The sequence below is a fragment of the Puma concolor genome, chromosome B2 (genome assembly GCF_028749965.1).
Source record: "Puma concolor isolate L17-30 chromosome B2, mPumCon1.1.hap2, whole genome shotgun sequence".
Classification (NCBI taxonomy): Eukaryota; Metazoa; Chordata; class Mammalia; order Carnivora; family Felidae; genus Puma; species Puma concolor.
Window position 1 is genome coordinate 44,422,817 of NC_141671.1, and position 20,749 is coordinate 44,443,565.

Here is a 20,749-nt window from a genome sequence, read left to right on the forward strand (position 1 = left end):
TCGCCATTTGGGTAGTCTACAGCGTGCCCCGTGTAAGGCTGGTCGGTTTGTTTAATTAAGCTTCGAAGGACAGCCCGTGCCTCCGTCTTCTCTCGGGTTTGCTTCTTCCTTCCTCTTCCACAGTCCCTGCTGAAGGTAGGGAGGACGGCCTGTGCTCTCCGACGGAGGCCGGACCCTCCCGGCCTGGGCCGGCCTTGCCTGATGAATGAACTTCTCCGACTTCCACAGGGAGCGAATTGCCAATGTTTCTCATTGCTACAGACTCGGGAGGAAGAAAAAGGGGGTGCCAGCAGGAAGAAGGGGGAGCTGTGGCTGGCTGCTGACCCTGCTACCTGAGAGCTCCTACCAGCAGGCCTGTTTCCAGTAGGGTCTACGGAAAGCCACATTGCCCTAAATGAGGGACGGCCTACCGAAAATAGGCCCCCTGTACTTTTGTAGCATTTTCCTTCTCAAACTAACACAGGGGCCACAGCAGCAGCTTTTTGTCCCAGGTAATGACCGGATGGAATTATTATTATTTTTTTTTTTTTTCACATCCAGCCACCAGCTTCTGAGGTCCTCAAAAAGAACATTTGTAACCATGCATTCTTTATGTGGTCCACGATTAATAAACAGGAACCCACCTTTCTAGACGGACAGAGAAACAATTTTTTTTTTTTTTTACTGTTTGCTGCTCCTGTGTGTAGGGTTCATGAATGGGGGCTTTGAGAACTTGCCCTTTCGTGGCCAGATATCAAAGTGCTGCTCACATATACGGATCGACCGCACGGAGGTGCGGCCCTGGGCCACCGCCCGTGTGGCCGCCCACTGCGGTTCCCTGCTGGCCGCCTCGTCGGGCCGCAGGGCCAGGGTTGTGATGGCCCAGTTTTTCCTCCCTGGGATCAACGCCGACCCACCAGGAAGAAGGGGGAGACCACCAGCATCCATTCTCCACCAAGTCCTAAAATAACTATATTTATAATTGCTTGTATGTGCTCCCTTTTGTGGCCTTCCTCCCCTGGTCACATCCCTCTGTTTGGGAAGAAAAAGTTCATTAAAAAAAAATTTTTTTTTTAACATTTATTCATTTTTGAGAGACAGAGACAGAGACAGAGTGCAAATGGGGGAGGGCCAGAGAGAGAGGGAGACACAGAATCCGAAGCAGGCTCCAGGCTCTGAGCTGTCAGCACAGAGCCCGATGCAGGGCTCGAACTCACAAACCGTGAGATCATGACCTCAGCTGAAGTCGGACGCTTAACCGACTGAGCCACCCAGGTGTCCCAGAGAAAGTTCATTTTTAAAGGTTTCCTGGCCAGGTGTTCCTTCCTTTCTCTTTTCTTTTTCTCTTTTCTTCTCTTTTCCTTTCCTTCCCTCCCCCACCCGGCCTTCTCTTCTCTCCCCTCCTTTCTCTCCCTTTTCTAGAGTCCCCTTCCCTCGTGTCTTTGGATAGTGTGCCCTGACTCTCCCACGTTACAGGTGGGGGCTCTCCTGGAGTCCTTCCTGCGCCACCTCGAGCTCTGAGCTCTGACGGTTTTGCTGGGGCTCCAGGGAAGGGAGGCAGGGAGCAGCCAGACAAGCAACAGTGGCCGTGGTCAGGTCCCTGCAGACAGCGCGAGTGTGTGAAGGGCCGAGGCTTCGGCTATGGATCCTAAAGTCTGAGACTGGGCCGCTGAAGGCTTTGAGTTGCAGTCACAGGATCAAGGAGCTGCAGCACAGCAGCAGGAAGCATGTAGAGCTCTGTCAACACGTTGGTGCTCCGAGGGCTCTTCCGTCTGGGGAACATCATCTGCCAATCTTGGGCTTCATTTGACTCATGCTGGGCAAAAATCCCAGGAAGCGGCTTTGGGGCGTCTGTAACTAGAAGCACAGACCTGGAGGTAGGCCTGGGGGAGCGGAGAGGGGACAGAAATGAACCCATCCTGTTCTGTCACTCCATATGGACCTGTCAGGAAGATGGAGGTATGGTCACCTCGGGTTAAATCTTGACGGGGTCAAGTCAGACTTACTCTGCCGCCATCTTTGAGAGGTTCCCTGGAAAGGCCCTGAATAGGGGAGGAGGCACTCAAGCCATAGTTAGAGCAGAGTAAGTGGTTAAGGGAAGGGGGTTGAAGGCTGTCTTTTTTATGATACGGTTGTCCCAGGTAAGGCAGCTCAGGGGACTCTCATCATGTAAATCTTGAATTGGAATCTAATGAGGTGGGATTTGGGGGTCCCCTGTCCCCTCATGTATTGGCAGAGAGGGAGTCTGGATTTGATCTGCATGTGGAAGAGAGGCTGAGTAGCAGGAATGGTAAGCCACGGAAAAATGGAGGAGGGACTGGCCCTTCATTCTCTCAGTGCCCCCTCTCCCCACCATGAGTCTCAGAACCCCCGTGAGATGATCCAGGAGGCAGCCGTTACAGATGGACACACTGCTTTCATCCCTGCCCCACCTGGTGCTTGTGCCCATGGAGAGGCCCAGGGTTGGCCTCTAGATGCTTGCTGTGATTCCTAGAAACCCTGATGGTGGTGCAGAAGATGTCATCTGCCTGATTCTTCCCTAATCCCTGCCCTTCTTTGTAGGGACAGTGTCAGGGAGAACTGAGAAAATGATGGAAGTAAAGTCTGTCAACAGTGATGCTGCTGTAAATGGCAAGACGTATAGAGACCCAAAGTGCACTCTGTTTTTCAAAGTTTCCATGCTGACGGCGCCCTCTGGAACCTGCCTGGCTTCTCCAAACGCTCTGGCCCTGTCCTTGGCTTGGCCCTGAACTTGCCTCCTACCCATCCAGCCCTCCACTCTCTAATACTGAGGTCACTGACATTCCCAGGAAGCTAGAAGAGCCTTCTTCTCTTCCCCCTGATCTGAAAAAATAAGACTGGCCTATGGATGTATGTCTAGACCATAGGGCAGTTCAGAGGTTTCCAGAACAAGGGCACAAATCCCAGATCCTTGTCATCTGGACCATCAAAATAAACCCCTGGATGGCCAGGAGGTAAGAGTTGATTAGTGAGGGGTTCAAAGGAAGTTAGGCCAGGTTCCAGAAGGCGGGCAGCAGGAGAGCAAGAGGGGTAATTAAGAGTCATCACAACCCAGTGCTAGGTCTGTACTTTTCTAGGATTTGCAATACTTCTGTTGCCCTGATGCTGGTATTGCTGGCGGTGAACAACTGAGGGGTGTGGCTTTTTCCGAGGGCCTTATTGTGGAAAGAACAACTTTGGCTATCCCCTCATTATCCAGGCTGAAAACATACCCCGGAGTAAAAACTTGAGCACGTCCGTCATTTGCCAAAGGGCTTCCTCCACCTGGGACAGCTCAAGGTTCTGGAAGACGAGGCCAGTTCTGTTCTTCCTGCTTGAAGGAAGGCAGAAGTGTTGGTCTTAAGTGTCGGGCTTTTCCTGATCCTGTGCTATAGGCACTGTACGTAATCCAAGAGAGGAGTTCATGTCGTCTGTAGCATTGACCAAAGCCTATCGGTCCCTCAGAGGGGTCCTCCAAAAAGGGGGTTTTGAGGGCAAGTAAATTTGGAAACTGAATTCTACATCCTCCTCAGGGATGATTACCATGCCCCTGGTCAGGTCCCGAGGAGTCCTACAGTGTGGAAACCACCTAACTTTGTTCAGCTCAGCACGTGTCGGCCTTACTCGGAAATGTTCCATTACATGGAACTGTCTTTTCATGGAGTCCACTTAATAGACCATGGGAAATGCAAAATAAAACACAGTAAAATATAGTAAAATATAGTAAAAGACCCGGTAGTAAGTTTCTTCCCAGAGCACGAAGGATTGGGTTAGATTTTCGACTGCACACACAGACGCACAGAGGGCTTGGCATGCGATGTTTTTCGATTTGCTTTCATTTCTGCAGAGATGAATAACACGCTATTGGGGGTTGCTGTAAGACACGTGTCAGACACGGTCCCCACTCGCGTTTTGTTGAGGAGGCAACAGCCCCCCTCCCCCAAGATAACTACCTATCCCTGAGGGGAGAGTAGGTGCTGGGAGGGGAGATGCTAGGGTAGACTGGAGTGGAAATGGCGGCCAGCAGAAGAGGAAGGAGTGAATGTTGCTGGGGCTGGGGAGGAGCCAATGAAGGAGAGGAGGAAGGGATGACCAAGAGGACCCCAGGGCAGGAGGAACGTGCCTGGTTCTGTCAGGTCCCAAGCCCAGGCCTGCTCTTGCTCTCCCTCATGTGGTTCTTCCAGTCTGAGGGGAGTTGGGAAGTTGGGCCCTGACAGAATTTTCGGGGGAGGGCAATGTGGGGGTGGCAGCCGCTGTCTGGTGCCCTTCTCGGAACCAGTCAGGGAAAGGTCAGCCTCGGCCTTCTCTGGAGGCACATCCTTCCTTGCAGTGAGGCCGGGGGCGGGGGGGGGGGTGCCTCTCATTTGAGGAGCGGCTCTAACTTGTCCGGGTAACCACATGCTGAGGGTGAAAGGCAGACAAATGTGACTCTGGGTGCTTTCGGTCACAGTGAACTGTCTTGTGCTCAAACTCTCTGTGGTCTCGGGCCTGGCAGAGGGGAGGAAGAGAGGGCCCGCATCCATGCCCCCAATGTGGGGTGCATTTCTGTGCGCCCGGAGGAGGATGTGACACATGTGGGCGCACCCAGCCGCCAGGCAGCACCTGTTGAGGGGACACAGCTGCGGCCAGGGCAAGGGGCATTCTTGGCCGCTGCCTCACGACCGCCCCAGCAGCTGCCTGGGTGTTGTCCCACATTCCGCGTGTGACCCTGGTGTGGGCAAGCCCTGAGTGGGGAAAAGCCTCCTGGGGCAACGAGGCAGTAACCCACACCCCTGGGGCAGCGCCAGTGGGTGGATTTAGTAAGTACCCTGTTTTGGCCGCCAGTCCCAGAAGCAGAAGCGAATTTCGCAGCCAAGGGCTCAGAGGCAAATTTGTTTTAAGTTATTAAAACGTATGACATAAGAAAAACTGGAGGTAGGGAGCTCAGGCGATGAGAGGCAGAGAAGAGAGACAAAGAGAAAACACCAAGGTGGAAACGGGTCGGTCCATCTCCAACCAACTGGCTCCTACTCTGATGCCCCCCCCCCCCCCGGGTCATTGGCTGTCTTAACAAGGGGAGACAAAAACACCAAGAAAAACAGAAGTAGAAGAAGAGTTTTTCTTTCTTTTTTTTTTTTTTTTAAGGTAGAGGCAAGTAGGCCAAGAAATTACTTAAAGGCTTTCTGATGACCTCATAACTTGTTCCAAGTAATGTAAGACACAGAGGGGGGCAGTGACAGGAAACAGAACGACTCAGCAGAATTCTACACTGCGGTAATATGTGGATTTTCTCATATAACTGCCTTAATCCAGGGGCCTTAAAACATTTCACAAATTTGCAATAATTAAACCTCACTGCGTACCTGAGGCAGGACAGAATGTTATTTTGCTCATTATGTATACAGGTGAGCCACACAGCACGGAGAGTTTGAAAGAAAATGTCTCCGGAGCCCGCCAATAAGAGAGGCCTGCCTGGGGCTCCGAGAAATGCCCGGCTCCCACCAGACCCATCCCATTCCGGGCAGGCCTGCCCCAGGGGCCCGCACCTCAACAAGCAAAGAGCCGTTGGCAAATGGTCGACTGTCTTTTCTGTTAGTTTAAAAATACGTATAAATTTATAAGTCATCATCAAAACAATTTTATTTTTTAAAAATGTTTTTTTTTTTTTTAACGTTTATTTATTTTTTTGGGACAGAGAGAGACAGAGCATGAACGGGGGAGGGGCAGAGAGAGAGGGAGACACAGAATCGGAAACAGGCTCCAGGCTCTGAGCCATCAGCCCAGAGCCCGACGCGGGGCTCGAACTCACGGACCGCGAGATCGTGACCTGGCTGAAGTCGGACGCTTAACCGACTGCGCCACCCAGGCGCCCCAAAACAATTTTAAAAGAATATATCTAGTAAAATACATAATGGGTAATAAAACTTTTTAAAACCAAACTTTAAAAAAAAAAAAAATCGTGATTTTCTGAGATTTGGTTCCTTTTTGCCCAGTGGCCTCGTTTTCATTCTCTTGTTTTGCCTTCACAAATCAGTGAAAAGGCAGCAATTCTGAAAGACGTTTTCTTTTCCAGAAGGAGCAGGAAACTGGAGTGTTGCCTTTTTAGATTAAATGCGGTGAGATGATGGGAGGGGAGGTGGGTTGGGGGAGGGGAAGAAGGGGATCCGGAGAAGAGGCAAATTACCTTTTTTCATCTTGGTTGGCGGAAAGCGCCCCGGAAAATATTTATCTTAGCTTACCTCGGGACGGCAGAAGGTGTAAGACCTTTGCGGGCTTTCGCCTGCAGTCGGCATTTTCCTTCCCAACTTAGGCTTCCTGCGAGTGAGGACGATCCGTCCTCAGGGACGGATCCTCAGGGATCTGTGGGAGAAGGAGGAGAAGGAGACAGAGTAGCTGTGACTTTAGGACAAGAGGTGCCCACCCAACTTACGTGGTGTCTACCCTTCATTTTCTGCATCTGAAAGAGAGGAATAAAGATACTCACCCCAAAACTCATAAGGATGTTAGGTATTCTAGGCTGTATTTATTTAAAAAAAAAATTTTTTTTAACGTTTGTTTATTTTTGAGACAGAGAGAGACAGAGCATGAACGGGGGAGGGGCAGAGAGAGGGGGAGACAGAATCGGAAGCAGGCTCCAGGCTCCGAGCCGTCAGCCCAGAGCCCGACACGGGGCTCGAACTCACGGACCGCGAGATCGTGACCTGAGCTGAAGTCGGACGCTCAACCGACTGAGCCACCCAGGCGCCCCTAGGCTGTATTTATAAACAGCCTTCATCTTTGCCTCCACAGTGGTTGTGCTATGCACCCTCATGACGGTAATATCAACAATTCCTTGCTGTTTGCATAGGGTCTGACAATTTGCAAGATGCTTCCACATATGTTCCCCAAAACCTCGTGTGGGGCCGGGTTCTGCAGACAGTCACCAGTCTCATTTGAACACTCCCTTTGTTTTAATTCCGGGATCTTCTGAAGGATGTCATTGATCCGAGCGCTTGCCCCCAGACTCTTGGGGCAATTATAAACCATCTGGAACAGACACTGGTCATAGCTGGTCCCCACGAACGAGTGATCCCCAATCCTGGTAGTCAGACAATTCACACATGAGAATGTAATGAATCTGTTTTGTTCGACTATTTCAGATTGGTCATCAACATCAATGAAAGGGACCCGATAATTCTACCTACCCGGTCCAACTGTCCTTGAGCCTTTCAGGGAATGTTCTAGGTTCTCAGATCTTGTCTGGGCATTGCAAATCTGAGCAATTCTCCTCCATTCTCCAGGCCCCTTCTCATGTCCCCGCTCCCAGACTCTCAATGCCCCAAATTACCACCATCAACATGAATCATACAAGAGAGCTTAATGTTGAAAGGAAGTACGTGAACCGTAGTAAGTGAAGATCTCAATAGAGATCTTTCTGTACCTCTGGAGAATGTTAACAGCCTGACGAAAATATGGTGTGAATATAATTCTCTCCTCTTCTCTCATTTGGAGACATGGGGATGGACGGGGGCCTTATGGATTTTCATCCTCCATTACTCAGCAGGGAGATGCTTCTCACGGTGTTTCAGAAGGGAGGGGGAGCCACTGCCAGTCCACACCATGTGTCACAGTGCGTCACATTGACTCATGGCCAGATCTTGAGAAAAATTCACAGAAGTCAGGAAATTCCCGGAGAATGCTCTCATTTCACCCTCTGCTGACCCTGCAGTGAGAACATAGGTAGCAGGGTCAGGCTCGAGGACATTTTTTTTTAAAAAAGGAAAAATCAAAGCACTTCTGTTGCTTCTGCATGCCTTGTGGCAGAACAAAGTCCTAACTGGCCGGCAGAAAAATGCAGGATGGGCCTGGCGCCCCCCATGCCCTAGGGCGACGAGCTCTGGTCTATTCCTTCATTCTAGGCTTTTATTTTTGCACGACTTCCCACCCCCCACCCTTGGCTTTGTTTCCCCTCAGGGACCAGCATCTTCCCCTCTGGGCAAAGCAAGATGCCCATGACCTCCCCTTCCAATGGATAAAGCCAAATTTAGAGTTGGGGTTGCTCATTTGAGCTTTGTATATAATTGAGCCTGGCACAAAGGGTTGTCATTAGGAGGAATGGTATGAAATGAAAAAAAAAAAAAAAAGGGACCAGCTGGGACCCAAATTAGACAAGATCTGAGGAGAGACACGGTGGTAAGGCCGGGAGGTTTCATCTCAGAGGAGTCCTTAAGGGAAAGGACTGAGGACAGAAAACGCCTGGATGGGGCAGCTAGAGAAACTAATGTGGCCATCTCTTAGGATCACTTTTCTCTAGGTGCGGAAGATGCCGGGGGATTGTAGTAATAGGAGGCGACAGACACCGGAGGCATCGGTTGGTAAGAGCCAGGGTCCGCTCCCAGGGCTGCAGAGGATGCTGGGAGAAACAGGGTAATCCGCTTAATGGATGTTTGCCAAGCATGTCCAGAGCTGGGCATCGTCACCTTGGTCCGTATGACAATAGAGCGTCCTGGGGGATCCTGAGCCCTTTGCTCTGCCATTGGCTTAGGGAACACTCTCTTCTAGAACCTGGCTGCTCAGTGCCTGGGGTGGACGGGGGGGGGGGGGGGGGGGGGGGGGGGCGGGGGGGGGGGCTCACCCCTCCCTCCTCTCCAGCCGGGAGCCCACTGCTTCCCTACTCGGTGCGGGTCAAGGGGGCATCCTGGAGCCAGCCAAGCAGGCTTCCTCTCTGAGGTGCCGTCCCCGCTGAGCTGGTGGGTGGACACGCGTGTGTGCACCAGCCACCCCCCCAGAGGTCCTGGGGCCTTGTCGTGTGAAGAGGGCAGTGGGCACAGCGCCGCTCTGGTCCAGCTGTCCTGGCCACTTCCAGCTCCGCCTGTTGACTCGCATGGGAGAGGCTGGCAGCGCGGGGCTCCAGTTGTCCCCCAGCCCCTCGCCAGCCTGTCCCTGCTCCCCGCATTCCTGGTGGCGTCCCAGCTCTGTGTGACCCCGGGTTCTAATATTCTTGGGTTCATTCAGACTACCCAGCTGGCTCCGCTCCGGGCTTCCTGGCCTTGTTAAAACCAAAATGCCGTCTTTTACAACTGGCTCCTTCCATCAAGTTCATCAAGCAGCCCGTTTTGTTTGTCTGTTTGTTTGTTTTTTACAGTCGAGATGGCCCCTTTGGGGAGCTCTTCCTGAGGGGGTGGGGGGGAGGTGGGCAGGGAGCCTGGGCTTCAGCAGGGTCTGGTCTGTGCCAAATTATTTCTTTAATGACACTTAAGAAAGAAAAAAAAAAAAAAGGAAGCTCAAAGGTGAGTGGCCCTCCAGGAGGAAAGATTAAATGGGTCGATTTGGGAACTGTTCAACCCTGGAGGAATTGCTAAGGAACATAACCTATTTTGAATTTTTCTTCACGAGCCAAAGTTGGTTATAGCGTGGGAATAACTTTTTCCTTTTGTCTCCCCCTTTCTCCATACTACAAAAATATCCACAGCAAGGGACATACAGGTTGCATAAACGTCCCTTCAAAAAGACACATAAAGCTATTATATATAGTTCCATGTGTCTCCCTCCAAACGGGTGTGTTTGTAGAGACACATAGAGATATCCTTCACACCCTGTATGTAAAAATACAGCCAATTTAAAAGTTGGCAGAACAATCTTGCCTGAGCGAGTAGAAAAGCTTGGCTTGGGGCTTAACAAACAATCCCATAAAACCCACACTTGCTTTTATTGAATGGTGATGCATGAAAGACCCAGGGTGGCCAACATGAACGGGGACAGGAGCCAACGTTCACAGTATTGTGCCATAAAGGATGGCAGGAAAGCTTCTTTTTGCCGAAATTCAATCCATTCCTAGAAAAAAAAAAAATCGCCTCTAATACTGGTTGCCTTGACTTCACCCTTGTGCTCCTTGTCTGCTGTAATATCATTTTAGCTTTAATGTCCAAGATAGAAAATCTTTTGCATTTGGTCTCCTCGCCTCCAGCCTTACCCCCTCCGGTTCAACCTCCACGGGGCTAGCTGCCAGAGTAATCTTCTAAAAATGCAAATCAAATCTATCACTCTCCTACTTAAAACCCTTCAGTGGCTCCCCATTGCCGGCTAAAGTTCAAATTCCTTAGCTTCACAGACAAGCTCCTCGGCCATCTGTCCCTGCTACTTTTTAAGCCACGTCACTCAAATCTCCCATCCCTGTGCTCCCTACGCTCTGGCTACTTCAAACTGTCAGGCCGTAATCGCCGAGCCTCATGCGTCTGCACATATTGATTCCCTCCACCTAGAGCGTCCCGGGACATGAGTGGGACAGTGGGACAGGGCGAGGGGGACAGAAGGCTGATGTGGGGAGGAATGCAGGTAGCAGTGACAACAAGGGTATTTGGCAAAGGCCGCTCGAGAAGGTGACTGAGCAAAGGTGGAAGGGGAGGAGGGAGCGAGACATGCAGATACCTAAGGAAGGAGCGTTCTAGACAGAGCAAGCAAGTGCAAAGGCCCTGAGGTCAGAATACGTCCAGTACCTTCAAGGAACAGTTGGAGCAGAGTGAATGAGGAAGGGGTGGGGCAGCTAGTAGCCTGGCTGACGACCATGTGGATCTTGAAGTGAGACAACTCTCACCTCTTTTCCTGCGGCCGGTGGCGCTAGTGAGAATGTGTGGCCCTGCAAAGCCAGAGGCCAGGCTGTGAAATGCTTGAAGGGTTGAAATCACTTTGCTTACGGAAGCGGAACAGGTCTAAAAGTAGATACAAAAGTGTCAGGCGCTGGACTTTATTTTCTTCCAACTTATACCCACACAGCCTCAACAAAGGTGTTTTGGAATTGATGACACTAGCGATTAAAAAAGGAAACATCTCCGATGCTGCAGTAATGTTTACATCCGGGACTGAATAAGTGATCCTTGCCCTCAGGGGCCTCTTTGGGGTGTTTCATACAATATTTTGTGTATGGGCTTTTGCGACTGGCTTATTTCATTCCGCGTACGTAACGTCTTCAAGGTTCATCTGTTTAGCATATGTCAAAATTTCCTTCCTTTTTAAGGCTGAATAATATTCATATATAATATAATATATGCTATATATATAATCTATATAATATATTATTATTATATTATATATAATATATATTTATATATAATATATATATATAATATAATATATAATATATAATATATAATATAATATATATATTATATATATATATTATATATATAATATATATATAGGGTATCATGAACCAAGCTGCTGCGAACAATGGCATACAGATACCTGATTTCACTTCTTTTTCTCCTCTTCTTTAAAGGTCCTTTTGGCTGCCTTAGTCACTCTGGTGGCCCTTCTTCCTTCCCACACACTTTGCTTTACTAACTTGACTGATGATGAACATTCCTCTTTAGCTCAACCCTCAGCCACTAGGAGATTTGAGGCCGAATAATTCACATGGAAGTAAAATGACTTTCCTCACGTCATTCCTCGGGAAATCAGTAATGCTGCTGGAAATAGAGACCAAAGATTTCCCCAGGGCTGGGTCCTTCTGATCTCCCGAGGGCGGCCTCTCAGAGGCTGGGGACTATGGCGGATGGGCAGTGTTCTTCCTGGGACAGTCCTGGTCAGGGCTACCCAGCATCTCCTTGGAGGGCCTCTTCCGTTGGCTGTAGCAGAGCCTGGATGAAGACAAGGCTATGGCTTCGGGGACCCGTGGGCCAGTCCTTTCTGTTCAGCAGCCGTAGACTGCACTTGAACCAAAAAAGACGGGAATGGCACAAGAGATTTACATTTTAAAAGTTCACTTTCAAAATAGAGGATAGGAGAGAGAATGCAACCAACGGAATCAACAGGAGTGAGCACTGCTGTGGGAGTCACCCAGGTACAGGCGAGGATGTGGGTCTTGTCAGCCGTGGGCATTGTCCAACCTATCCAAATTCTGTGGGCCTCAGTTTCCCGGCTCGCAAATGGGCAGAGTGTCGTTGTTGGGATTAAATGAAAAATCATATGAATAACCCTATTTGTGTCCTAGCATTATGACCACCCGGGATGCTTTTAAAACACGGGCTGCCTGGGCGCCATCCCGAGATAGCCCCATTTAATTGGTTGGGGGCATCAGTAGTGTAACCAAAACTCCCCAGGGGACTTTAATATGCAGTCAAGGTGGCAGGTGACTGGCCTAGAGGTTCCACGGCTCTCAGAAGAGAGACCTCAGCACGTGGCTTGGCCATCGAAAGCACTCTGGACACGCTGGCTCGTCTCGTGAGCATGGTCAGTGTCAAGTCAGGAAGCCTGTCATCCGCACCACAGCCAGCCCTCCTCGCAGCCCCCAGAGAAGCCGGCCCTCCTCTAGCCTGCCTGGCTGCCTCGCTCCAGCCCTCCCGCTGAGCCCCGTTCCTGGGAGATGCCTGCTGAGAACTTGGGATCAGACTGAGTCAGAAGTATTTGCAGACTTGACTCACCAGGTCTTAAAACCAGAAGACTGCCCTGTGGGTCTCATGACGTTCCTGGAAAATAAAAGAAGTGAATATTATTGGGTTGAGTTCATCAGACACTCACCCTCCCTTTTGTGTGTTGAGCGTTCTGAAAGGAGCAAGCAGCGACCCGGCCAAGTCGGAACCATCAAAGGAGAGGGCCTGGCTGCTGTGCTGAGAGCTGTTGTTTCTTCCGCAGACAGGTTTCATCCTCTTCTCACAGGCTTCTGCTTCTGTGGTTCCCCAAGGCTACCTGGTTTCTCCTCTCTCTAGGCTCCTGGGGAAAGGTTCCCGAGGGCTGCCTCTGGTGAGGTGTGGTCAGAGTTGAGCTATGCTGGAGGGCTGGGTGTGGGCTGGGAAGGGCCATCTGGACTCCATAGAGCAAGAAAGGGAACGTTCCCCTTCTGGAGTAAGAATTTCTGGAAACTTATACCGGAGCAGTAGCCAGGTTGGGCACGCATTTCTCTGAAGACTCCTTTACCCCTGGGGGTAGTAAGCTCTAACACTTCCATGTTCCACCTGTCTCTAGAACCTACCTCTCTGCATCTCCAGAGCTACGGCTTTAACAAAAGCCACTGTCATTTGATAATTTCTCATCGCAGCTACAACCTCCTAATTGGTCTTTCTGCTCCTACTATGTCTACTCCCTGCCCAACACAGCTGGGTGAGCTTTTCAAAATTACATCACACACACACACACACACACACCCTTATACTTAAAACTTTCCCAAAGCTTTCCATTGCTCTTGGGATAATGGCAAAACTCCTTAGCAAGTTCAACAAGACCATGTGTATCAGGATTTAGTGCGGTTGTGAGTGATAGAAAACCCAGTTTAAGGGGGTTTGGATGGGTAAGATTTTATTTTCTCGTACAAAAAGTCTGTAGTTGAACTAGCTAGGATTGGCACACCAATTCCTCAACGTTTTCGAGGACACAGCACTCTGCTCCATCATCCATAGCAGATGGTTTCCACCTCGTGGTCCAAGAGGGCTGCTTGAGCACCAGCCATTGCAACCAAATCCCAGGCAGAGGAAGGAAGAATTGCACACAGCACTTCTATTGGCATCTTTCTGCCCAGAATTTAGTTACTAGCTGCAGCTAGTTGGAAGAGAAGCTAGAAAATGTAATTTTTATTTTAAGTGGTCATAAACAGCCAAAAAAGAGGAAGAAGAGAAAAATGGATGTTGAGCAATACTGGCAGTATATATCATACACTACATCTCCTGACCTCTCCTCTCTTCTTGAGTATCATCTCATTTCATGCTTCCTTCACCTCGCCGTCTCTTTTTCTGTCACACTGGCTTTCTCTAGGAGTCCCACATATTTGCAACACTCCCTCCTCCCACAGGCCCTTGCTTAGACTTCAACATTCTTCCCCCCCTCTTCTTATTTAACTACTCATTCTCCAGACTTCAGCTCAAACTGTATTTCCTCAGGGAATCTTCCTGGATTAGGTCAACCCTCCTATTTAGATGCTTATAGCATGTCGATTGTACCATTGTTGCAATTACACAATTATGTATGCAATCATTTGATTTTTTTTTTTTTTTCTGCCCCCACAGTGAGGTCAGGGTTTAGGTCTCGCTTTGCACAACATAGAGCATTCTGTGGGACATACTGTATGTGCTCAGTCAATATTTGTTGAATGAATTAATGAAAGAATTTAGCTATTATCTCACATACAAGATAAAGGAGGCTAGGACTCTGCAAAAGATTTCGTAGGCAAGTGGCGGTGGGTGGCCAGGAGGGCTGGGGAGAGTCCTAAATGATTCCAAACGAGTAGGCTTTTGAGTGCGGCAGAGAAAAGACTGACCTGGAACTCAGGAGACCTGTGTTCCGGTCCTGACTCAGGCACCAAAGGCTGCAAGTTGATTGCCCAGAGGCAGTGACAGATGGTCAGATGCTGGATATAGTTGCAAGGCAGACCCTACAGTCATTGCGGGCAGATTGGATGTGGGGGGGCGGGGGGCAGTGAGGGAAAGAGAGGGGTCAAGGGTTAGTCTTGGGGGTTTGGCTGAGCAAATGGAAGGTCATTTTATCAAGAAGGGGAAGCCAGGGAGAGGAGCAGGGTGTAGGAGAGGAGGATCCCAAGGGTTTCTTTGCAAATGAATCGCGGGTTCCCACAGGCGGCTGTGCATTTCACCTCTGCTGCAGGCATCTCCAGAGCAAGCCCAGCCCCAGGCTGGTGGGTGTGAGTGGTGGTGGCTGGGAATGCCAGATGGATGGAAAAAAAAAAAAAAATCGGCCTTTCGAGGTGGCTAGTTGCCAGCCAAGAAATGATTCAGTCTGACTCAGCAATAAGATTGAAAAGAAAGTGGTCAGAAGACCTTGCCCCTGCAGGCTTGGCGGGAAGCAGTCACTTTCTGTTAAAGGTCGGTGAGCGGTGAGAGGGAAGACATACCCGTGCATTGGCCACTGCAGCCGTCTTCGAAAATTCAGGAAAGGATAATCCCATACCTACAGCTTCATGTCCTTCCTCCCAATCTTTATTTTACACATTTTTCTATAAGCAGTTGAACTCATCCACAAAGCACGATTTGGCAATTTCCTTTCTCACTAAACAGCAGAGCACATGTTTCCTAAATTGCTTTCCGGAGAGGATGTACCGACCCACTCTACTCCAAACAGGGTGTTAGAATGCCTCTCTTCTGGCAATTTTTGAAAAGTCTACAAGTGAAAAATAGCAATTTCTTATTCTTAATTCCTAATTGTTTCCATTTATCATTCACTGTTATTTCAATTTGCAATTATTGCATGCCTAGAGAGAATGGACACTTCTCAAGTGCTTATTAGTTATATATCTTTCCAATATATATTTTCATGTATATATTTTTCAATATATATTTTTTCAATATATATTTCAATTCATAATTCATTCTTTGTAATGTTTTTTTAAAGTTTATTTATTTCGAGACAGAGCGTAAGAGAGAGCAGCAGAGAGAGAGAGAGAGAGAGAGAGAGAGAGAAAATCCCAAGCAGGCTCCGCACTGTCAGCATGAAGCCCGATGCGGGGCTTGAACTCACGAACCACGAGATGGTGACTTGAGTTGAAATCGAGTTGGGAGCTTAACTGACTGAGCCACCCAGGCACTCCATAATTCATTATTTTAATTTACAATTCTTTCATTTCTAGAGCAAATGAAACCTTTATAAATGCTTATATATATATATATATATATTTTTTTTTTTTTTTTTCAAAACTGACTTCTGCAAAGATATTTCTGGGATGGTAAATAGGAACCAGAATCACCGAAATTTAGTTAAAACTCACCATTCCCACCTCGGGAAGTAACATCTCCCCAAAATGGCTGTAAGTATGAGGAAGGCGGGGGTAGCAATGGGGAGAGGAAGGCTGTGGTGGAAAGGGTGGACTGAACGGCTGGGTGACCCCAGTTCCCACGCCAGCCTCAAGTACACCTTTGTAAGGCTGAGGCTCCAAGCTCTCTGAGCAAACCAGTGCTAACCAGTGCCTGAGGCAACCCGAGAGCCAACAGGCCTGTCTCCGCTCCTTCGGGGTAGGGACTATGTCTGGGTCAGCTGTGTCTCCAGGGCCTCTATGGCACCTGGCGCGTCGCCAACCCTGGGCGCAGACTTGTTCCATGACCGGCTACTGGGAAGACCGAATAGTTGCTCGGAGAGAGGAGACTGTGTCCCTCTGTGTTCTCTGTTCTGTTCTCTGCCGTGTCACTAGCCAGCAAGTCCCTCCCTCGCACAGGCCTCCACCTCCACACCTTTGGAAGTTAATCCGAACAATAGCAAACATTCCTTCTAACTCTGAAATTCCACGAAAACACCCAGGCTGTTTTGCTTCTCTTTGTTTAGTTTCCTCATCTAGGAAGCAAGATGAAAATGTTGACCTCCCACGGGGTTGTCACATAAGTTATGGGGCACTCAGTTACCCCTGAATATCAGATAAGCAAGGAGTAAGTTTTGTAGTGTAAGTTTGTCTCAAATAGTGCACGACTGTGTAAATAATTGAAGCACTGAATGATTAAACAACATCCAGCTGGATCAGTTTATTGCGTTTGTGGCTGTATTTCTGGACTGCTGATGATTATATGGCATTCATTCAACGAGTATTTATTGAGCATCTATTAGATTGTTTAGGCCCTGGTGACACAGCAGAGAATGAAATAAAGCAATATCTCTGTTTTTATAGGAATGACATGCTGATAGACAAAAAAAAAAAAAAAATACATAAAGTATCAGGTGGTCATAATGTTCAGAAGACTAATAAAGCAGGATACGGGTCAGAGACCATGTGAGGGGGTGAAGGGGGGAGTTGAGCAATCTGATTAACTTGACCCTCTGCACCTGGGAGCCCCCAACCTCCACCAAGAGCTGTGTTTGTAACAACAGGACCCTGACGTTAGTTTATGGCAGTCAATGAAGCTGCATAAAAATGATGTCATTGATTCAAAGGCGCATGTCCAAATAAGGGATAAAATTATCAGTTGCAGGGATGGAAGAGAACTATAAATCATTCGGTGCAGATTTTAGCTGAGCTGGGGCTGCAACCAAGTTTCCTGACAGCCCGGAGAAAGTTCAGGAAGGTAATGCGCTTGTTAAAAAGATGCTTCTGTTTTCAATTCTATTTGCCAGTCAGGGCGGATTGAGTCCTGACAACTTGATGTGTTTTTGAAGTCTTAGCTGGAACAACAGTGAAAGGGTTTCTTCTTTAGGAAGTCTTTATGCCTCGTGAAGCCAGTGCTCTTAGGTTCAAGGCTGGGCGGGGGACTGTCAAACTAACTGCGGGAGAGGCCACCTCTCCTATCTCCTGCCAGCCGAGAGACGTCAGTCATTAGTCTCATTACTGTAATTATCTTCAGGATCACATCAGGCTTCCAGGTTGCTTTTATCCCTGGTTACTCCGGCTGCTATGGCCACGAATCCTATGTTTTATTGCTAAGCTGTGTATTTGGTCTATACCTTTGCTATGCAAGGCGTGGTTCCCAGGCCGGCGGCATCCACATCTTCCGGAAGCTGGCTAAAAATGCAGCCTCAGGCCCCACCCCTGACCTGCTGAATCACAGCCTGTCCTAAAGTTTAGGAAACACTGCGCTAGAACATTCTGTGTGCTTGCTTCCATTTCATTCCACACATTAGACGGCTCTTTGATTTGCTACAAAAGCCTCCTGTCTGCTATGTGGAGCTCATTAACATCTTCCTCTAGTAAAACGAGATCAGTTTGTAGAGTTTTTCTTATCGTTTTCAACTCACGGGAGTTCTGTGCTTAGACGTGTCTGGGGTTCTTGGTTTACAAAAGAAGATCATCACAGAAGCCTGAGGAAATTAAGGTTTGGTGGAGAAGAGGCAATTCTGTGAAAACCAACAGGAGAAAGTACCCATGAAGTTTCCACCAGAGGCGTTTTTAGGCATAATAGTGGCGTCTCCACAAATTCTGTTCCCCCAAAGAGTAAGCGCCTGTAGTCCCATCAGACGTAATTGCCAACCACACAAACTGGACACGACACCTGAGCATCTGAGGCCTGTGGGCCCTGAGAGAACACTTGGGTGCCAGAGTCAGGATGCACGAGGGAACCGGCTCTCACCAGGTGACCCGGGCTTCTCCGAGTCCCAGCCAGACCCAGGTGAAGGGACAGCTCACCGGTGATGAGCAATGAGAGCACACCTGTTCACCTTCCCAGGGGGATAGGTTTGCTCACTGCCTCTTTCATCATGGCGCCCTTCCCAAGATAACAAGCTGAGGTAAGTCCTGCCTCCGAAAGTCTTGGAACCCCTGAAGGGCAGAGCATATAAGGGGGCTCCCCCAACAGACAATGCAGAAAGCCAAGAGTAGACACACTCCAGCTGGGACTGGGAGCGAGGCCTCAGAGAGGTGAGCACGGACCATCTACCCCGAGGCAGCAAACAGGGCCGCTGAGACGGCTGAGGGAAGGTCGTTTGGTTTGATGTGGACCCTTCAATGTGAACTTGGCAAACCATGTTACCATACCCGGTCACAAAGAGCTGCCTCCCACTTTCTTTCTGGAGGCTCAGGGGATTAGGAGAGAACTAACAAAGGTGGGTTTGTAAAGTCCTTCCAGGTCTTTGAGAGCAGCCCGCTCTAGGACCTCAGATCAAGGCTTCAAGTTGAAGATTTTTTTTTTTAACTTTTTTTTTAATGTTCATTTATTTTTTTTGAGACAGAGAGAGACAGAGCATGAACGGGGGAGGGTCAGAGAGAGGGAGACACAGAATCTGAAACAGGCTCCAGGCTCTGAGCTGTCAGCACAGAGCCTGACGCGGGGCTCTAACTCACAGACCGCGAGATCGTGACCTGAGCCGAAGTTGGCCGCTTAACCGACTGAGCCACCCAGGTGCCCCTGAAGATTTTTGAAAGCAGGCTGATCAGTCTGGGAAGTGTCCCAGAGGGATCACTGCGCCCAACCATCTTGTACAGATGGAGACATGAAACCAAGTCTCTAAGCGGGGGATGGGACTAGCCCAAAGTTCCATGGCACTTTCTGGCAGAGTGACAGTCGGCACTCAGGTCATCTGGCTCCTGGCCCCAAACTCTTTCAACTGCCCCCTGAGAGCTTGTCTTTGCTGGGGCAGTGAAGGGGGCCATCCGTTTAACACACTTCTGCTTCTGAGGATAGTGGGCAAGGGCCCTCCTTTCAGTGTCCTCGGCAAGATTGCCTCCACCCAGGCTGCGACTCTGCATGGTCCCCCAGGGCCCCACTGTCTTCACAGTAGGGCCACCAACTACACCTCAGGGGAGACCTGACCCACCTGGATGCCTGGTTGGACTCCATGATCTCCCTGTCTCTGAATTTCTATGCTCAGCCCCACCCCCTTCCCACTTTGTTCTTGGTACATGAAGAACCCACTCTTCCTTACTAGACTGCAAGTCTGGGGTGGGAAGTAAATGTCCACCTTCTCAGTTCCTTTAGCGCCCAACGTGCAGCTGGGCATACAGCTAACACGCCACACCTGCCCGAGTGACCCTTTCTCCTGTCTTCCCTTGACAGATTCGGAGCCCAGTACGTTGGACTCTCCGTCTTCCACCACTCTGTTCCTCTCCTCCGAGGAGCCGGGCCCCTCCACCGCCGCGCTGCCTTCTCCCTCCTCCTCCTGCGAGCCCCAGGCCTTTTCCCCCGGCGCCTCGGTGCTGCCCCCGCTGCTGCCGCCGCCCCCCGCGGCCGCCGCGCCCCCGGGGCGCGCGGGCCTCTACTCGGTGGTCGTCTCCTCCCCGGAGGCGGCCCCGCGCCTCGGCGACTGGCTGCCCGGAGGCCCCGCGGCCACCCCTCCCGGCGTCCGCAGGGATGAGCGGGAGCGACCGGGGCCCGAGAGGGGCCGCGCCCCGCGCCCGGGCGCAGCGGGCAGGGAGGAGGGCGCTGAGGCCCCGGCAGCCTCCCCGCCACCCTGCGCCCCGTACGCTGCGCCCGCCAGCTTGGAAGCCAGCGTCGGGGACATCCTGGCGGAGCTGCGGACCATGAACGGCCACCTGGACGTCATCGCGAGGGCCCTCACCAAGCTGGCCTCGTCCCTGGCGCCTCCGCCGCAGCCCCTGCAGGAGGCCCGGGACGCCAACTAGTTAACCGAGCTGCCGCCTGCCTGTGCACCTTAGCCGCGCTCAGCAAAGGGACCCCCAGGGCACCGGGCCTCCCCGCCTGCCCATTGTCACCGGGGAGCCCAGCAGAGTCAGCAGAGGAGGGGATTACTCTGCAGGGCGTCTCGGTCTGAAATGATGGTGCTTCTCAGGCTCTGGGCAGCAGGGCGTCTCGGTCTGAAATGATGGTGCTTCTCAGGCTCTGGGCGGCCAGGCCCTTTCTCAGCAAAAGCACGGCTGTCCCACCCCTCCCTGGGCTCTCCTGCCCTTCCAAGGCCCTTCTCCTCGTTTTGGAAAAGGCCTTGAGCTCTGGCAGGATTGGTGGCCCTGGATGGCGGTGGGACCTCGGGAAGGATGCTCCGAGAACTATCCTCTCGCGTCCCACGTGTGTATGGAGGGAAAGCAAGCCGGCTCCAGCTTTCCTCGCCGGGTTGTTGACGGTGTATCTGATCTCTGGGGCCGTGTATGTATTTCTTTCGAAAGAGTTATTTTTGGCTGATTAACTTTATTTTTTCTCATTATAACCACATTTTAAGAAGTTTGGGAAATAGAGAAGTGAAAAAAAAATCTGATGTATTTGGAGAAGGGGGGATATTTAAGTCTTTCTTATGAATAAGAAAGTATTTGGGGGCGCCTGGGTGGCGCAGTCAGTTAAGCGTCCGACTTCAGCCAGGTCACGATCTCGGCGGTCCGGGAGTTCGAGCCCCGCGTCGGGCTCTGGGCTGACGGCTCGGAGCCTGGAGCCTGCTTCGGATTCTGTGTCTCCCTCTCTCTCTGCCCCTCCCCCGTTCATGCTCTGTCTCTCTCTGTCCCAAAAATAAATAA

At 50.3% G+C, this 20,749-nt stretch overlaps 1 protein-coding gene across 2 annotated transcripts in view; it reads left to right on the forward strand.

The window, feature by feature from the left end:
* The window catches only part of RUNX2 (RUNX family transcription factor 2), a 329,260-nt gene extending 309,183 nt beyond the window's left edge, over positions 1-20,077 (forward strand). Inside the window, exon 7 of one of the 2 annotated variants that reach the window (XM_086706989.1) lies at positions 19,344-20,077. In XM_086706989.1, coding sequence (XP_086563115.1) covers positions 19,344-19,909 — 566 coding nt within the window. In that variant the 3' untranslated portion in view covers positions 19,910-20,077. The remainder of the gene's footprint in view (positions 1-19,343) is intronic. The other variant, XM_086706986.1, reaches the window with a different exon arrangement.
* The last annotated feature ends 672 nt before the right edge of the window (positions 20,078-20,749 follow it).